Genomic DNA, 17,545 nt, shown 5'->3' with positions numbered 1-17,545 from the left:
GTTTTCAAAAATGTGGGACTACTCATGGCAAGCCAACACCTGACGAAATGCCAATTTTTTTTGTAAACACATCAATCTCGACCAAAATAGAAAATATGTCACAGGGATAAAGAAACCATACCCGCATCAAGAATTCAAGGTTTGAGCAGAAATCCAGTCGACTGTCTGACCCAAAGCTGTAAACATTATCCCAGGGTGTTTATCAGCATTATGTATATCTATTGAACTTTGCATGAATAATGAGCTCATTTGCATATCTCTGAAGAGTGACAGTTATTATGTACATGTAATTACAAATACATCAAATGTTTAAGAAGTGTAGTGAATTACAAATGTAACAATGCATACACATTAATAAAACATACAATATGCAAACAAATGTCGTTTGATGACATTTTTTGCTGGGTCATACTGTAAAATTATTTTATAATCATTTTCATTTTAATATTTAGACATTAGCCTGGACTTTATCATAACATAACACCTTGTAAATAGACACAAACTCACACATCCAAGTAAAAAGATATACTGGGACAGGACACACACACACATGAACAGATACATTGAGACATTTCTTGAATTCAAATTCAAAATGGTATTTGTTTTATTTGTTGACTGCATCCTGCTTCAGTACAACTGAAACATTACAATAACACACATACTGTGTATATAAGAGAATGGCACAGTCATGTTCATATAAAAATGTTCCTGACGTATTAAAATAAAATAAAATAAAATAAAAACTAGAAGTAGATGAGCCAAATATACAAAAGAGACTGAACCATATTAATATCATAATTTGCATAATCATTGCTGTTATACCAGCAAAATACAGTTTTCAAAAAAAAAGAACTCGTATTGAGTAATAATTGTCCACCTGTTGCGAAGATGTATGTATTTGTCTCTACGTGTTGCATCAACAACAAGAAGTGAGTGATGCTGAACTGAATTTAGCACCTGAAGCTGAGTACATTGCTTATCAAAATACTTTCATTACGATAAACTAATTTTATCAAGAGCTATAATACAAAATTCATTTATTTTAAAGACGAACAAACTCGGCCCAAAATGAGGTGTGATGATTTCCCTCCAGACACATCCCTCAACTGGGAAGGATTTTCAGACAAGTATTTACTCTTGTCTGATTTATTCTAACATTTCTGAACATCTCCATTAGGCTTTGGGGGCTTTTTTGAATGAATACATATTCTGCGATACTGGCTTCAACTTTATTTATTTACACATTATACACGTAAAAAGAGAGGAGAGTTGAAAGAAATATTTGGGAGACTTGGAAGGTTTTTGATTTTCTGTATTCTTGAGTTGTTATGAAAGAACAATCTTAGACAGGAAATAGGAACTACAAGTAAACTGAATTCTTTTTCTGAGTAAATACTGAGTGCATCTAGAGGACACTGGCTGCCACCTGCCCAGCAACAATGAATTCTTGGAGAAGGCAAGGAAAACAACATTATTATCTTTGGCCATGTACTCTTATCAATTCTAACAACAGTATGCCCCTCTATTATGGGTCAGAATGATAAAAATGTTATTTTCTTGTGAGTCACCATAACAGGAAAGGATCAGGGAATACCAAAGTTTGGTGCATCACAAGAAATGCTACATGCATTAGTGGCACACCACATTGGCTTATGAGGTACACTGTGTCACAGTCTTGTATACTTCATTTAAATCTTAATAATTTAGTTTATATGCCCAGTGTTATCAACATAAATGTCTATGTTTTTTAGAACCTTATCCTCTGGTTAACAAAGGCTGCCATAAAAAAAGTATGGTGAAATATTATGCCTGCAATCCAGAAGATTAATGTTAGGATATAAAGGTATAGGGATCATTTTGACCTCCGTTTCAAAAATTTGTTGGGTGACACTCAATTTTTTTTCTTGATTTTAATGGAGAATGAGGTTTAGTTTTCATGAATACAGTAACAGATAAAGTTAGGATTTATATGTCTCAATTTGAGTGGCATTTTAAAATCTACAGTAGCAAAGTAAACTTATTGAAACAAACATCACTATAAACACAGACCCTCCACCATCGGGTCTATGCTATAAACAGCAAACTTTAAGAGGCAAATACCCCACCATTTCCCTTCCCTGTATAAAGTGCCCTCTCCCCTGGCCCCCCCAAAACATTTCATTTACTCTCATATGTTGGAATGAACCCCCCTCCCAGATCCATTGAGTTGTGTACTATTGGTAGATCAGTGTATAAAGTTGGCCAAAAAAGTTGTACCCTTTTCTGAGAGCAACTTTTTGTAAGTTGAAAGAGTGAATGCCATACATGTATTTGAAAAAAAGGTGTATTCATTTAAGCCCTTTACTGATCAGTGACTTCAAAATCATGAATTCACACAGCAGTGTTTTTTATCTAGAGTTTTAGCACGTTGTAAGTCATGCTGTTTCATAATACACCCTTCCCATTTCTATGCTCATAAGGTGGGCATGACATGTCACTCCTTAAAGACTAGCATTTCAACAGCTAATAAGAATCAGGTAAAATTCACAAAGATTTAATTTCATACACATATCAGCAAAGTTTTAGCAAGGCACCCATGTTATAAAACCTTGGAAAATGCATGTATTTGTAAAAGTCACTTTCAGTTTACAAGGAAACACAAACAGAAATTGTACAAATCGTTTACTTCACAAACAACACAATACTTGAAAAACTGAAATTTTTCAGTTAACTCTCTCTTTCTCTCTAGCCAATACAAACTACTACTAGCAACATAGTTACACAACTAGATGACTGTGCTTCTTATTAAGAAAGCAAACAGTAAAGCTCTTAAGCCGGCGATCATAAATAAAACAACATTAATTTAGACAGTCAGAGACCTGACTTTTTGGCTTCACCTGGTGAAAGACACTGACAAGCCAAATAGTCATTGCAAGTTTTCAAGGCTATCATTCAGACTCGACCTACTACTCCACGCTACACATTTTCATTATTTACAAATGCTTAAATATGTTTTCTTTCTTTCACCAACTGAAAAGTATTCTGAGAACAAAACAAAGTAAGAAGTTAACTTACTGAAGTTTGTATAAAGTTTTTGAGTTCCACACACACATGTTCTGACATCTATCATATGTTGAAGTATTGCTGATGTGAATTTTGAACTGAGCTGTTTCATTTCTTTTGAAGAGAAGTGTTCAATTATTGCGGTGAAGTATGCTTCCAATCTTGTCTGGAGTTTTTCTATAAACTAACATCATGATGTGTTGCACAATTTGAGTAAAAAATGGAAACAATACTATTTTTAACTGTAGAGGAAGAAATGGCTTGTTGGTGGTCAAAATCATTTTTTGGGAGATACGGTACAATACTTCAGGTTCCCTATCCCTACCCCAACCAGTGAAACACAAAGAATACAGAATATTAGTATTTTTGGTCATAATATATCAAAGAGTTGTGAACTAGTAAGTAGAGTAAAGATTCTGCATAGTGGTTTTTGGCTAAATTTGCACTGCAAAACTTATGATTTTCATAGTATAGGTTGTATATAGCATTTGTGATATGCAGAATGTAGCATGTTTGGTTCGTTCTACTTTGCAGGCTGTGGTGATGAGTGTTGTTGTATATGCAGAAAAAAAAAGCAATGGTGAAAATAATACTGCATGTACAATTTCATACTCAGTGACTGCACCAATGAATTAACACAGTTCTCAATTTCTACATGTCATGTTTTGAATTGCATCTGAAATTTGGAATATGGTAAAGCTCAAGTACTTTTTTAGTAAGGCATTGAAAAGTCTGATGTTTCAATTAAATAAGTAAGTACGAGTAGTCTAACAGCGAAGGTTAGTAAGCAGGTTCTATTGTGTATATCTATGACCAAATGCCCAGTATTTTTTACAGATGTTCAAAAATAACTCATGAGTTGAGACGCATATAATTTGCAATATGGAAGATCGATACAATAAAGTTAGCTACATGCATAAATACAATGTAGGCTTTGCAAAATAAAAACATTAAAAAGAGTCAAACTGTACAAGCTGTGTGTTTAATTCATTAAACCTAAACTGTCATTTAAAGGCTACAATAAACTTATTGTTAATTTAATTTATTGTCTATTTACCAGCTAATATGTTTATGTGGATTTCCATAAACTAAAAATATATGTACAGTATAAATAATATTGTTTGACATAATCTGCACAGTAGTTTATTACATCTTTCAGCTAACGTATAGAGACGAAAATATCAAATAAAACCATTCTGGATTACTGTTCTCAGTTTTTTCCTTTTATTTTCTGCTAAAATTGCATCTAAATTGACATTTCTTGACCAAATTTGTGATGAGTTGAGTCTTTGATCAATACAAATAAAACCCAATGTTGTTTCAGCAAAAGTTAATTCTCTTGAAAGCAAAATATTTCAAGATATCGGGGCTTGAAATTAACTTTTTTTTTGTTGGTAGTCACTTTGACTACCACTTTTGAAAATGGTAGTCAACCGGGAATATTTGATAGTCACTTCCTTTTCTTTTCCACATGACCAAAATAATTGTGTATTTAATGATTAATAATTGATAGATGTAATAAACAGTTAAACAATAGTTACTAAAACCAAAGTTACAATCAGTGGAGAGGTGATCTAGTTTAACACTAGGAAGAACAAGCTAGTTGTGTTTTTTTACCAGGCAGCCGCATCAAGTTACATAATGGCACATTATGTAATGGCTATCAAGGAAGTGATTTTTAATCAATATCTTGTACTTGACAATGACATGTGTCCAGCACAAACTCTATACAACATGTGATTGTCTGCTTATTACACAGACGATATCCCCATTTGAGCCCTGGACATTGATAACAAGATAAACCTACAAGTAAGGATATTTACATTTAAAACATTATTTTTCAACATCAAATCATTCCGTAGATGGTAATCTTAAGTTATTAAGTTATGAAACACAAGATCAGTATTTGGGTTATGGACAGTAGATAGGTAAAATCTATCTGAGTTTCCTAGTCATTTTACCAGGTTTCCCTACTATTGTTTTTGTTAAGGGTGGCAACTGAGTTGGTAAAATATACCCGAGTTATACAGATATTTTGCCAGAATTTCCTATTGTTGTTTTTTTAAGGGTGGTATTAAAGTCAGTAAAATCTACCTGAGTTCGCCAGGTATTTCAACAGGGTTCCCTATCATTGTTTTGTGAAGGGCAGCAAGTTGGTAAAATCTACCCGAGTTCACCAGGTACTTCACCAGGGTTCTATAAACCCATAGCAAAAAACGCTTCACACTGCCCGCTTTAACTGACATTCATTTTGAAGAGGACCATTTTGAGAACAGATGAAAATCTTGATAATACTTTATCAACTAGGTTGAATTCTTGTATGTCATAACTTTTTGACTCATCTTTTCTTTACAAAACTTTTGAATAATAATTTGTGCAAAAAGTATCATTATCTTTACTTGTGGATTTACTTTTTAAGAGTGTAATACTTAAGTTGCAGTACTTGAATTTTACTTTTTTATTCATGTGGAGATTGTAAAGTGGTTGTCCAGGCAAGAAATACTGCCGTCCCCATCCCCATGTTGAATTGAATAACACTGTCTGCCAAACTATGAAAGACTGACACTATCTGCCAAACTATTTCTGATGTGCAGCATTAGAATGACGAGGAACAGAGATAAGATTTGAGAAATATATATATAAAAAAAGCACACTTTTAACACTGACATTCAGCTGCTGATATTTACATACTGTGTACAGTTGAACAGAAAAGAACCGTACTGGAGGTAGCTAGAGGTATTATTATTTAAGTTACTGTTAAAACTGAGCAGCTTGGGCAATAATATAATAAGGCGGTGCATTTGTAGAAAAAAAACACACAAATGACACCAAAGCATGTTTATATCATAGACAGTCTCCACTGTCTATGTTAAACATTGTAACTACCAAAACATTGCTAAAATATACACTAAATTCATGTACACATTAATGCCATTCTTTAAGTTGACCTTGACAAATATCACAGCAGTTATCGAAAAAAAAATGACCAACATTTATTTTTCAAATTGTACATTCAAAAAAAAGTCTGTGGGTAACCTCTGAGCTTTGACAGAGTTTAATTTGCATAATTTCATGAAGACCTTCATTGGCAGTTTGGTAGTCTCTATGATATGGATTCCATTGGTACAAAACATTGCTATGATCTGATTGGTGGTTTTGTCATTTTGTTGAATTCATGAAAAAAATATATAAAAAATAAAAATACCGAAAGATTACTCAAAATTGGACAAAACAATCAACAAGTAATAGTTGTCATTAGTTGATATTTTGCCTGCTGTGGTATTTCTCAGAGCTCCTGACAATGGTTCTTAATTTTTCTTTGCCATGTTCTGTGTTGCTTGAAAGTCTATTTCTGCATAGCTGACGTCGTCATCGTCATCATCATCAGCATTGTCTTTGATATGGTTTACCCTCACACCATTTTTGCTATTAATGGTGTTCATTTCAATGGTCTTGCCATTGGGATGATTATCTATGGTTGCACTGTTTGGGTCTTGTAAAAGAACTGCACTTTCGTGTACACTCCATGGACTAGCACTACAGTCAGGCATCGATAATGTCCTACTGTGTGAGATCTTTCTCCGTCGTTCTTGAGTTGACCCTGATGTACATTGCTCTACTAGGGAATCTGTTCCTAGCAAGACTTGTTCCAACGCATCACCTGTTGATGAAGCTTGTGACTTCCTATCTGGTGTATCCTGTTGCACACCTGGTGAAATTGATGACAACACCTGCTCTAAGTTGTCCAGTGAACCAATGGAAGACTGAGATTGTCTTTCAGCCAATGTAGGCAATGAAGTAAGTTGTAATCCACTCGTATTGTCATCGGCTTTGGGCACACCTATCCCACCGACTGCACCTAATAATTCCTCACTGTTTGAATTGCCCTCACTGTTCGGGCTTTCACTATTTCTGTGAACAATTTCATATTCACTTCCTGTTCTTGGCCTCTGAAATGTAGCTGCCCTTCCCTGTCTGTATTGTTGTCTTCTGGCGTCATTAATTGGCCAATCAAGAAAGCTCTGCGCACGTTTTTCAAATCTGGATACATGCATTGGACTCCTGGGAAATCCTATACCGACCATACCATAGGACTCTGACGTTTCAGACAAGCTGTATTTCCTAGGAAGTCTCAAGGAACCTATTGGTACCTTGTCTCTAGCTGCAGAACCCCTTCTGACTTTTTTAAATCCTTTAAATCCAGAGGACTTACAGCTTGATTCGTCAGACGTTGATGACGACTCCTTATCCTTTGCATTCAATGCTTGATTTTGTTCGCTCGCAGACTTATCGGATCCTTTGTCGCCATTTCCTTTCTTTTTTGATTTCCGGAGAGATCCCTTGGTTTTTGACTTATCCCGATGTTTCACACTTTCCGGATCAGTCAGGCTGCGTTTCCTTTGGTATCCTCCTTTGTTGTCTCCGTTCTTTTTGTTGTTATCCTTAGGATCTAATACCTCAGCTTCCGAGGAAATATTTTCCATGGTGTTGGGTGATCCCGCTCTAGATGGTTCAGTGGTACATCTTTTCCTTTTATGTGATAGGAATGATTTCTTAGAACTTCTGCTACTCTCCCCTAGAGATAGAAAAACAATTTAGATTGTCATTAACGTCTTTCTTTTTCACATTTTTATGTACTGCAATAAACCTACACTGAAAGATTAACCCTTTAAAGCCTGACACCCTATATTTAGGGTGTAAATACGGAGAGTTTCATAAACCAAGTCACTAAAGAGTTGATCACTGTGAAAACAAGTCTTCCTCCATGACACACCCCTGAAGTACTACTGGGTGACTTATTACGTTTTTGAGTTATACAGTAAAAATGCACTTTTAAATCAGTTACAGGACTTGAAATTAACGGTAGTCCCATATCCACAGACTACCAATTCTGGTTATGAGACTACCATAATTTGCAGCCAGTAGCCCACTCAGGCTATCACTGATTATGCAATGATTTAAAGTATGGAAGATTTACACACATAAAAGTATTTTAATATCACTCATATTATCCAATAGAGGAATTCTGTTTTCAGTTCAGGAATATGGGACTACTCGTCACCATCCTTGGACTTCCACTGTCTGAAAGTGGTAGCCAACTAGGACTATCATAGTATCAAAGAAAAAAGTTAATTTCGAGCCCTGAGTTTATTCTCTCTTCAAGAAAACTACCAGTGACCCTCTATTTTACTTCTTGATTTGAACTGAAAATTGCATTTACTTTATACTTGAACAAAGTTATAGTGAAAGTTAAAGATTTATTTCTGAGGTGCGTAACAACATAATTTAATGTCGTGTACAAACATTAGTAACTTACAACACACACCTCAACATCTAGGTGTATCTAGGTGTAAAGGTTTGTAATCTTGAGTATCACATCATTAATTTATCGTTTTTTACTTCAAATTTAGTTCAATAGATGTCTTTCCATAAGTAGTATGCAAAAGTAATGTTTTATCCAAAGTGATGTCACAGGAACATGGAAAAAATTCTTGAGTTCTGCATCAAAAGATGGAAATCGTGAGATTCTAGAAATTTAAAGCAAAGCTTTTCAGAGGACACCCCCCCCCCCACCACGACAACGACAATAACACCCACACCTGATTATGATTATTATGGGTGATTATGACAGACTTGGGGATGGAATACTTTTTGAAACGGTCAAAGCCAACAGGAAATGACTATTTCATGTCCTTGACATTTAGCATGAATGGCATACATAGTAGGTTCAACGGCCCTGTGTAAATTTCAAATACCCTCATCTTCTACACTATGATGCGGGGGTAATAGCATAATAATTCAAATCTGCATGATATACTTAGAAATCAATAGTAATAAACTAGACGGTAGAGCGGGTAGGGACTACACAATGCTTTGTTAGGTCAAGCAGTCCGACAAAATGCATGTAATGTATGTTAAGATGAGAACTACACGTACATGTACATATCAGGTTAATGACCTATGGATGAAATGACATGCAACAGATGTGATCAGAGTTCTTCTTCTTTCCATGCTTAACAAAGACAAAAAGAGACAGCTGTCTGCACGCCCCCACACCACACACACAATGTACTGACAGCATAAAATATGTATTCAGGTGACTATACTGTACATGTAAACTAATCAATGCCAATGGGTAACACGGGAGACTGATTCACATGCCCCATCTAGTTACCGTTCATATCTCGTCACACAGTCTTGTATACAGACAGCATGACTTTGATTATACATTGTAGTATATAAGACTTGACTGTTAGATATTATTCCCCAAAATTTGTCTTCATTTGCGAAAAGGAAAATAAGAATGACTCAGTGAAGAGGCTTTGTTCCTTTCAAATGAAGATGAGAATTGAGATAAACCTTAGGTCACAAGTATTTTCTGGCTGAATGAAGAAAAATACTGTCCAGAGAATAATACGATTATAATACCTGTGCACGCCAGCTTTCAAATAAAAAAAAATATGGAAAAATAACATCGACTTTGAACATTTTCAAGCACCACAGAACCAAGTAGACATGTTATCGTAGGATGTAGAATAACAAGAGTATGAATTCTATGTCGCCTGTTTAAACACACACAGCAATTGGCTAACATGTGGTGTAATGACTGTTGTTTCTCTGTTTTTCATCTTGTGAATGTATGCATATAAGTATCCATGCAAGCATTTTGTTGGTGCAGGTGAAATACATGAAAAGTCAACTCCATTCAAATACTGGCATCAATCTGAAAGTACTACATCATTTGAAGTTAAAAGATACCAGATGAAGAGGGCTAATTGGAATATCTTTTGAAGATATCCCTCTGTGTAATACTCAAGATGGTAACCAGGTGGTAGAAATATTGCCATTTGTTGTTATTTAGCCCTCCATCTGGTTTGATTTGACTTCAAATGTTGTAGTATTTGTAGGATAGTAGATCAATGCCAACATCTGAGTGGTGGACGTGTCATTTCTAGAATTTCAGCCCGTGCCTAAAAAAATGTTTGTACAGCTATTGTGTGGTGTGTTTGCAGGAGAGAAAACAGAGGGAAAACTGTCAGAATCAAGTAGCAGTTACTCCATCTGAAAGCAGGGCTTGTTTTGCTATGTTTTTTTTGAGAGAGAGCATGTGACCCATACTACACATACCTACTAGGCTATGCATTCTTAAACTTTTCACTCAGGTAAAGTTTTGAAGCAAGTTTGGTGTTGACGGAACGTGACTGATGTCAGTAGAAATATTTTAATTTTTTATCAACAGTCCAAAGTTTGACACAACTGATTGCAAGAAATGTTAACAATTGTTCTCATGTTAATGATGTACTACCATACAAAACATCGTCAACATGTTGACCTGACTTAAACTCCTTAGATTTTATCCGGTTTAAATCTGATCTTTCATTAAAATTCATATAATAATCATTCAGGCATGTCTGGTATCAGTGCTTCGTAATAAATAATAGCTTTCTTGAAGATTTAGAGTGGAAAATTTCAGACTAATGCTGTCCAAGCATTCTTTAGGCTGAAAACGAAAGATGTAACCTAGCATTTTTATACATTCTAAAATCATTCCAAAATTGCCACAGGCAATATTGCCAGTGATATAGTCAGCAGTTAGAAACAACAGAATGAATCTAAAATGTATGTATTCTCAATTACTGATGAACAGATATTTTTAGACTTCACACTTCCATTATCTGCCTCGTCCACAGACTTGCCATGTTCACTATCACAGGTTGTTGTTTTCTTAGTAAAACTTAAATCAATAAGTTTTGGATGTCCACTGGATGCTATGAAACTGGAGCTATTTAATGCTAGGCGTGTTCTGGATTAACGTTGATTCAGAAATGATCCCTATGTACCCCAGTTACCAGTCATTAACGTGCTACTAACTGGGTTGAGGTTGCTTACGATTAACAGAACTTGGGGCTGTTGAAAAGAACATGGTGGGAAAGTTGTAGGAGGCTGGGCAACAATGAAGTACCCCCAGACCTGGTTACACGTTAGGGCGGGGCAGGTCACATTTTTGTGCATTCCAGCCTTATCCCCAAACGCTGATACAAATCCTAAACACTTCTCAGTGGAATAATTGCGGGTGAGAACTTTATAACACAATGATAACTATCCCTACAAGGCTGGTTAATTTCAGTTCATTGGACCATGAACTGAGGTACAACTAAACAGAGGAATTCATTGACTGAACTGAGATGGACTTTACTACAGTTCTACATTACAGTGTCAATATTGACACACTTTACTCATTCATTCATTGCCTTCATTTCTTACTATTATATTGTTATCTACAGAGACTGACTGTTCCCTGCATACTTTTCAGTTATGTTCACATTAGGAATTTTATCATGGTGACCCTGTGGGTACTGTGAAATTATATGTGCTTAATATGGCAGCACTGGCTTGGTCCTGCAGCTGACGATATATCCTCTCAAAGACATCACAACAGTGCATCACTTGTTATCTCATGTTAGTTCATTCTTAGAATGCTTAGTTACCCCTAATCACGAAGAGTGGATGTTGGCAGCAACCAGTCATCTTTAGGGAAACCCTGACAATTTTAGTTTTTTAAAGGCCCAGGTCAGTCTAGGATTAACATTTAGGCATGAAAAACAGTTGTCTGGCATTGTTGCTCTAATCACAGACAGTGGAAGGGAAACGAATGATCCTATATAGTCACATACATGGCTTCACTGATAAAATACCACTAATGTGAAAACTTGGCATTGACGGGAGTTTACGTTATGCTCTCCTCCATCCCTACATCTTATGCATTCTGTCAAACAAACATTGCACAAATATCAATACTGAGGTCAACCTTTTACTTGTATACTTGTATACTACACAGCTGCATTTGTATCTGATCAACCACTATTCACAAATATTAAACATACATCTACATCGCTGGCCACTGACCTAACTTCTTTTGTTGCTTAACACAGAATAAACCTTTGTAAGTCGGTCTAACTAGCACATTATATGCATACAGCCGTCACGATACTCATCATGTATTAGTATTTAAAACTAACAGTACACATAACCCTAGGTAGGATATACAGACAAAATCCCCATCTGATGTTGCCAGTGTACTGACAAGAAAATTTGATTATCACATCCTAAGGCCTAAAATAACTGTTTGGTTCCAGTTACCCAACCCCACCTACTTTTTCCTTGCCGACCCGAAACTTTTTAAAAAAAAAATTTTAATTTTTTTTTTTTTTTTTTTACATATTTGAGAAATAAATAATAAAATTGCAAAAATTGTGAAGTCTCACAAGAAATAGTGGATGCGGAAACTGACATCAACTTGAAAAGACAATACTAGTAAAACTGTTCTTCCAATCTGTAATGGCTGTACATCTGATAGGAGGAAATAAATAACACAGAGACCATTTGGAAAACAATGGAAAATCTGAACTAGACACTAACACATGAAAGAAATAATAAAGTAAAATAAAATATCTCCTTCCCCCACCTATTTAAAATTGACCGTAATCGGAACCACACAATGTTTTTTATTAGGCCTAATAGCCATTATGACTAAAATTGAAATATGATGGACACTCTAGAGGGGCTAATACATTTATAATACTAATATGAAAATATTATAATCAAGATAATAGTATTTTACTTTCTGATCATAAATATAACCACGCATAAACAAAATAAAAACATCACTGCATACGATAAAATTATGCATGAAATACTGGTTTAAGTGGCCATGGTAGTGTAGGAAATGATATTTTTGGATAGCTTCAAGATAAGTCTGAGTTGTGTACTAGCCTTTCATTTTAAGACAGAAACTCTACATAATTTTTTTCTACCTAGATGTGCCTGATGAACTTAACAGCATCGTACACAAATATTGCAAGCTGCTTCACGTATGTTCTACTTGAAATTAAATACATACCAGTATGTTAGAATATTGCAAGTCATGTATGCCTCATATACCTGTACAAAACAAGTAAACAACACCTTGTACACACAAAAATAACTAAAATATTTCAATATCCTAAATATTGCTTTTTTCTTAAATCAACTATTAGTAGTTTTTACTGAAAACTGCAAGTCATTCATGTCTGATGTCACTGTACACAACAAGTAAACAACTACCCTGTAAACATATGTGACACCTAGTGATTAGTGTCAACAGCTGGCAGTTTGTCACAAGTGAAATGGGGACGCGTCTCTTGTTTCACTGCCAAAGCGGCGCTAAATAATGGCTTTGTTGCCTGAAGGACAGGAAGAACTATTACCTGTCCTCAACACACTGAACAGAAAACTTCCTTTCCTTTGTAGGTCTTAACTGGTTTCTATAGCACATCTATTGTGTATGGTCACTATAAAATTGTTAGCTTATATCCTATGTCAACTTGCACAGACATGTCATTAATTGCTCAAGTTTGCTCCAAGCTTATCAGACAGACATGTTCCCACACCACACCTTAATACTCTTACATAAGCCCAATCCCTTCTGAATCCAATTGAGAAATGTTTACAAGGAAGGTGAATTAGTTTGAAATCGGTTCAAAATTTCTTTCTCTTTGTTGGTTTTACTTCAGATTATGGATTTGAATCTGTTCACTTTAGGTCAGGTGTTCTGACTTGGCTTCCTTCCAATCGAACAATATACTTTGTGACGTCACAGTTTAACTTGTTATCAAGTACAAAGGTAAATTTCATCCAGTCTTTTTTTTACTACGTTGTACACCACATACACATTCACCACTGGCCAGGTCTGGTAGGCGTGTGATCGAGGCCAATGCTGCCAACCCCAGACCCCATTTTATACCCATTTCGACCAAAAACCAATACCTATTTTAGACCATTCAAGTTTTCAGAAGACCCCATTTTAGACTAAAATATACATCACCGATATGAAAATATCAGCCAGTGAATTAGCTAGAGGAAATTCTTGAAAATTCCGAACTAGTTGAGAATGTATTATGTGGTTCCTTCAAGGACCCCATTTTAGACTAAACAAAATTGAAAATTGTATGAAATGGACCTCATTTTAGACTCCTTATCTCTAAAAATACAGTACCCAATTTAGACCAAAGGGCGGAAACCCCCACCCCAAAAGGCAGCACATATAGCTTTTTGCAAATTATTGATGTAAAAAAAAAAACTTGGTCTATGCAGTTTCATATTAATTGTTCACATTGGATAACATAGAGAAGTTGTTTTGTAAATCCAAAATCCAAAATAAATACCCAAGTTCAGGGTCAGCTGTGAAAACAACTAGGTTGGGTCGGGTTTAACCGGAACAAAACACTTTGTTTTACTATAAATCAAAAGGCTTCTATCCACACATACTTTCTACTTTGATTATAGCATTATGAATAGAATCTAGTTTCTTACCTCTTGTCAGCGTATTAGTATTGGAACTTCCATTACTATCTTCAGACTTTGGAGAGCTTGGTAATTCCACTCGTTTGGTTTTTGGCAACACTAGTTGACTATGTTCAAAAGGAACTGGCACAACATCGACTTTGGTCTCCTCCTTCTTCTTCTCAATATGTAACTTACAGGTGACAGGTAACGGTCTGGGTATGGATTCATCCAGTAGTTTACAACTGACTGGCCTTGGTCGTGGAATTACACTGCTGTCTGTCCTGTTAGGCAGCAGTGGCTGCACTTGTTGATTGTGGTATGATTGACTTCCTGGGAACTCAATTACTGTAAATATATCCTTGTTATCCCTGGGCGAGTTGTAGTCATTATACATATGTCGTCTGAAATCAACAAAGTTATTTGTACTTCGAGGTACACGATAATTTGGTTGAGTGTTTTCATTTAATTGTATTTGAGGTGAGGTAGGCCTTGACTTTCCTGGTGACATGATTTCGTAATCGGTTTCTCGTATTGGACCAGAGTTTGTAATGGTCTCCGTGTTGTGTTGACTATGGTGTGTTTGTGACACAACATTTCTTGCTTGAAAACCAAGGTCTCTTGCTTGGATAATCTTACTGTTAGACGGAAGATTTCTGTAAGGATTTGGCGGATCTGTCTTGGGTAATCCAGTCTGAGTAACATTAGTATTGTGTCTTTTAGAAAGTGGTAACATGAGTTCATAATCAATTTCTCTGATAGGTAGACTAGTTGGTTCTAGTTGACTCTGTTTGGCAGCTGCTGGACCCATGAGCTGATAGTCTATGTCCTGTATGTGTGCCCTACTATTGGGATTTGAGACATGTAATTGGTTTGTTTGATTACCCCAACTGGCAGTGTTTTTACCCTGTAAATGTTGATGATGTGTTGGTGACATGGCGTTTCCCTGATTTGGTAAATGGCTTGAAGTCCTGTTTGAGTTGTTAAATTTTTGTGGGGCCATAAGTTCATATTCGACTTCACGAATCAGAGTATCAGTTTGAGCTGAATGCACGTTTTCAGTTTTCTGATTTGAGTTGAAATGTTGTTGTTGATGTCTTTGTGCCAATGGAGCCATGAGTTCATACTCCTCATCTCGTATTGCAGTAGACACACTTGATGAGTTGTTTCTGTTATTTGTGTTCCTCACAGATGAAACAACGTTGTTACTGTTTTTCAGATTCTCTAAGTAATTCCCTCCAGGTTTAAAATTCCTTTGGCAGGGATCACTAGCTGTCCTGAAGGCATCCTGGTGATCTTTTGAAGTGACAGCTGTTCTAAAATTAGCGCTTGGTATGACATCATTGATGTTCATATTTTGCATTTTCCTTGTCACACTGATGTAATCAGCTGTCTTATGTATCTCTGACACAACTCCATAATCCTCCAAGTGTCCACCAGAAAACCTTTCCTTTGGACTGGTATACGATGACACACAGTTACTCGGCACAGACAGTTTACGGACCTGTTTTAATTCATATTCCTCACCCATGAGACGACTCCTAGTCTCATCTTGTGATGTCCTACGGGAATCACAATAATCGCTACCCGATTTGCGATCAGAAAACACATCTTTAATATCCACTGTTTGATCACTGCGACGTTTTGAACTTGCCTCATCAGTACTTTTTGTGCTGATGACAGAAGTCCTTTCACTATGGATTATATCCCGTTTTGTGAGTTCCTGTTGTTCAAATACGTCCGTGGTAGTGCTTTCCACAGAAATCACACATTTATTTGTGTATGCAAGGAGTGGTTTATTTTCCAGGTTTGTAGTATCTGTATCAAAAAGAACGACAAAAGCAGACCAACTGATTATAGAGATTCTGACTTCAAGGGGCATGGCTCAGATTCTGAACATTTTTCTGTGTTATTTTTGTTTAACTGAAAGAATCACATCTTATGTTATTATTGCACATAATGAAAATATAGAATGATAAAATCTCATCTGTGCTAACATTCAGTTTATGCTGTGTCATGACTTCAGAAAACACTGAGGAGGCCATGGTGGATACCTGGCAAAGATATCGGTGCAAAATGAAGTTAAATTTATGAAATTTTCTCTATGAGCATATACTGAGAAATGTCTAACCATAACCATAATGAACATCCAACTGCATGAACATATTGATTCCGGTAATCATATCTAGAATATACATAGATTTTATTGTGAAAGTCTAAAATTGATTAATTATAGCAATCAATCACCTAACTATCTTAGGAATGAAAATACCCAGAATTACAACATCAAAAGAGACATCTGTTTTTCTATTATGCATTTCCATTTTCCAATTCCACCATACGGAAAGATGTGGTTTACAATATTCTATATATGCCACTATGTTGTAATCTTGAGGGCACACAAACAAACACACTGCTGTACCTTCCCTTACATCGATGTGTGATTATAGTTTACCTTTCTACTCAAATTAGACTGTGTTCAACTTTGACCAAGTATGTTATCTGTTGGTTTACACATGAATTTACTACAGAATGATAAGCAGTAATTGGATGGAAACCCAGTACTTAAAATAGTGACTGTACATGTTCACTACACACAATAGACTCTCTCACCCGTCTCGGGAGCATCGCTATTAGCTGTTTTGTATGTACCAATATCTACTGAATAATTGTACTAGAATATCCTTGTACTGTGGGCCCTCATCAACTACATAGGGCTATTAATTTGTTGACATGTTACTGCGACTCCGTGTTATTGCAATGCCTAAGGGCCCTGTGTAGTTGACGAGGGTCCACAGTACAATTATGCAGTAGATATCGGTACATACAAAACAGCTCTTTTAGCTATGTGATGCTCCGAGGCCTGTGAGAGAGTCTATACACACAACCGTGTGTGTTTTCTAGGGTTTGGGAATTCCGGTAAGAAGGTGAAACTTGTTAAAACACATTTCCATAGGTAAACTTACTGGAAAACACACGACAGGTAGATTTTACCTACTTACCACCCTTAACAAAAAATGCTGGTAGGGAACCCTAGTAAAATGACTGAGGAACTCAGTTAAATTTCACCTGGTTACTACCCTTAGCAACAACACTGTACAAAATTTATGATCACAAAACATCTGCTGTGAGGAGTGATGACAAGCACCTCAACTATCAAATTTGATGTGTTCAGATACAA

General features: G+C 35.9%; 1 protein-coding gene across 2 annotated transcripts in view; it reads right to left on the bottom strand.

Annotated features, from left to right (window-relative positions):
• Positions 1-620: 620 nt before the first annotated feature.
• LOC144451910 (uncharacterized) overlaps positions 621-17,545 on the bottom strand; it is a 51,666-nt gene continuing 34,741 nt past the window's right edge. For both annotated transcript variants that reach the window (XM_078142812.1, XM_078142813.1), the window contains 2 exons: positions 14,395-16,182; positions 621-7,618 (listed from right to left, as the gene is read on the bottom strand). In XM_078142812.1, coding sequence (XP_077998938.1) covers positions 6,351-7,618; positions 14,395-16,182 — 3,056 coding nt within the window. In that variant the 3' untranslated portion in view covers positions 621-6,350. The remainder of the gene's footprint in view (positions 7,619-14,394; positions 16,183-17,545) is intronic.

Source organism: Glandiceps talaboti, chromosome 22, assembly GCF_964340395.1.
Source record: "Glandiceps talaboti chromosome 22, keGlaTala1.1, whole genome shotgun sequence".
In the NCBI taxonomy this organism is placed as follows: Eukaryota; Metazoa; Hemichordata; class Enteropneusta; family Spengelidae; genus Glandiceps; species Glandiceps talaboti.
Note: the sequence above shows the minus strand (reverse complement) of the source record. Positions and strands in the feature narration are given on the sequence as shown.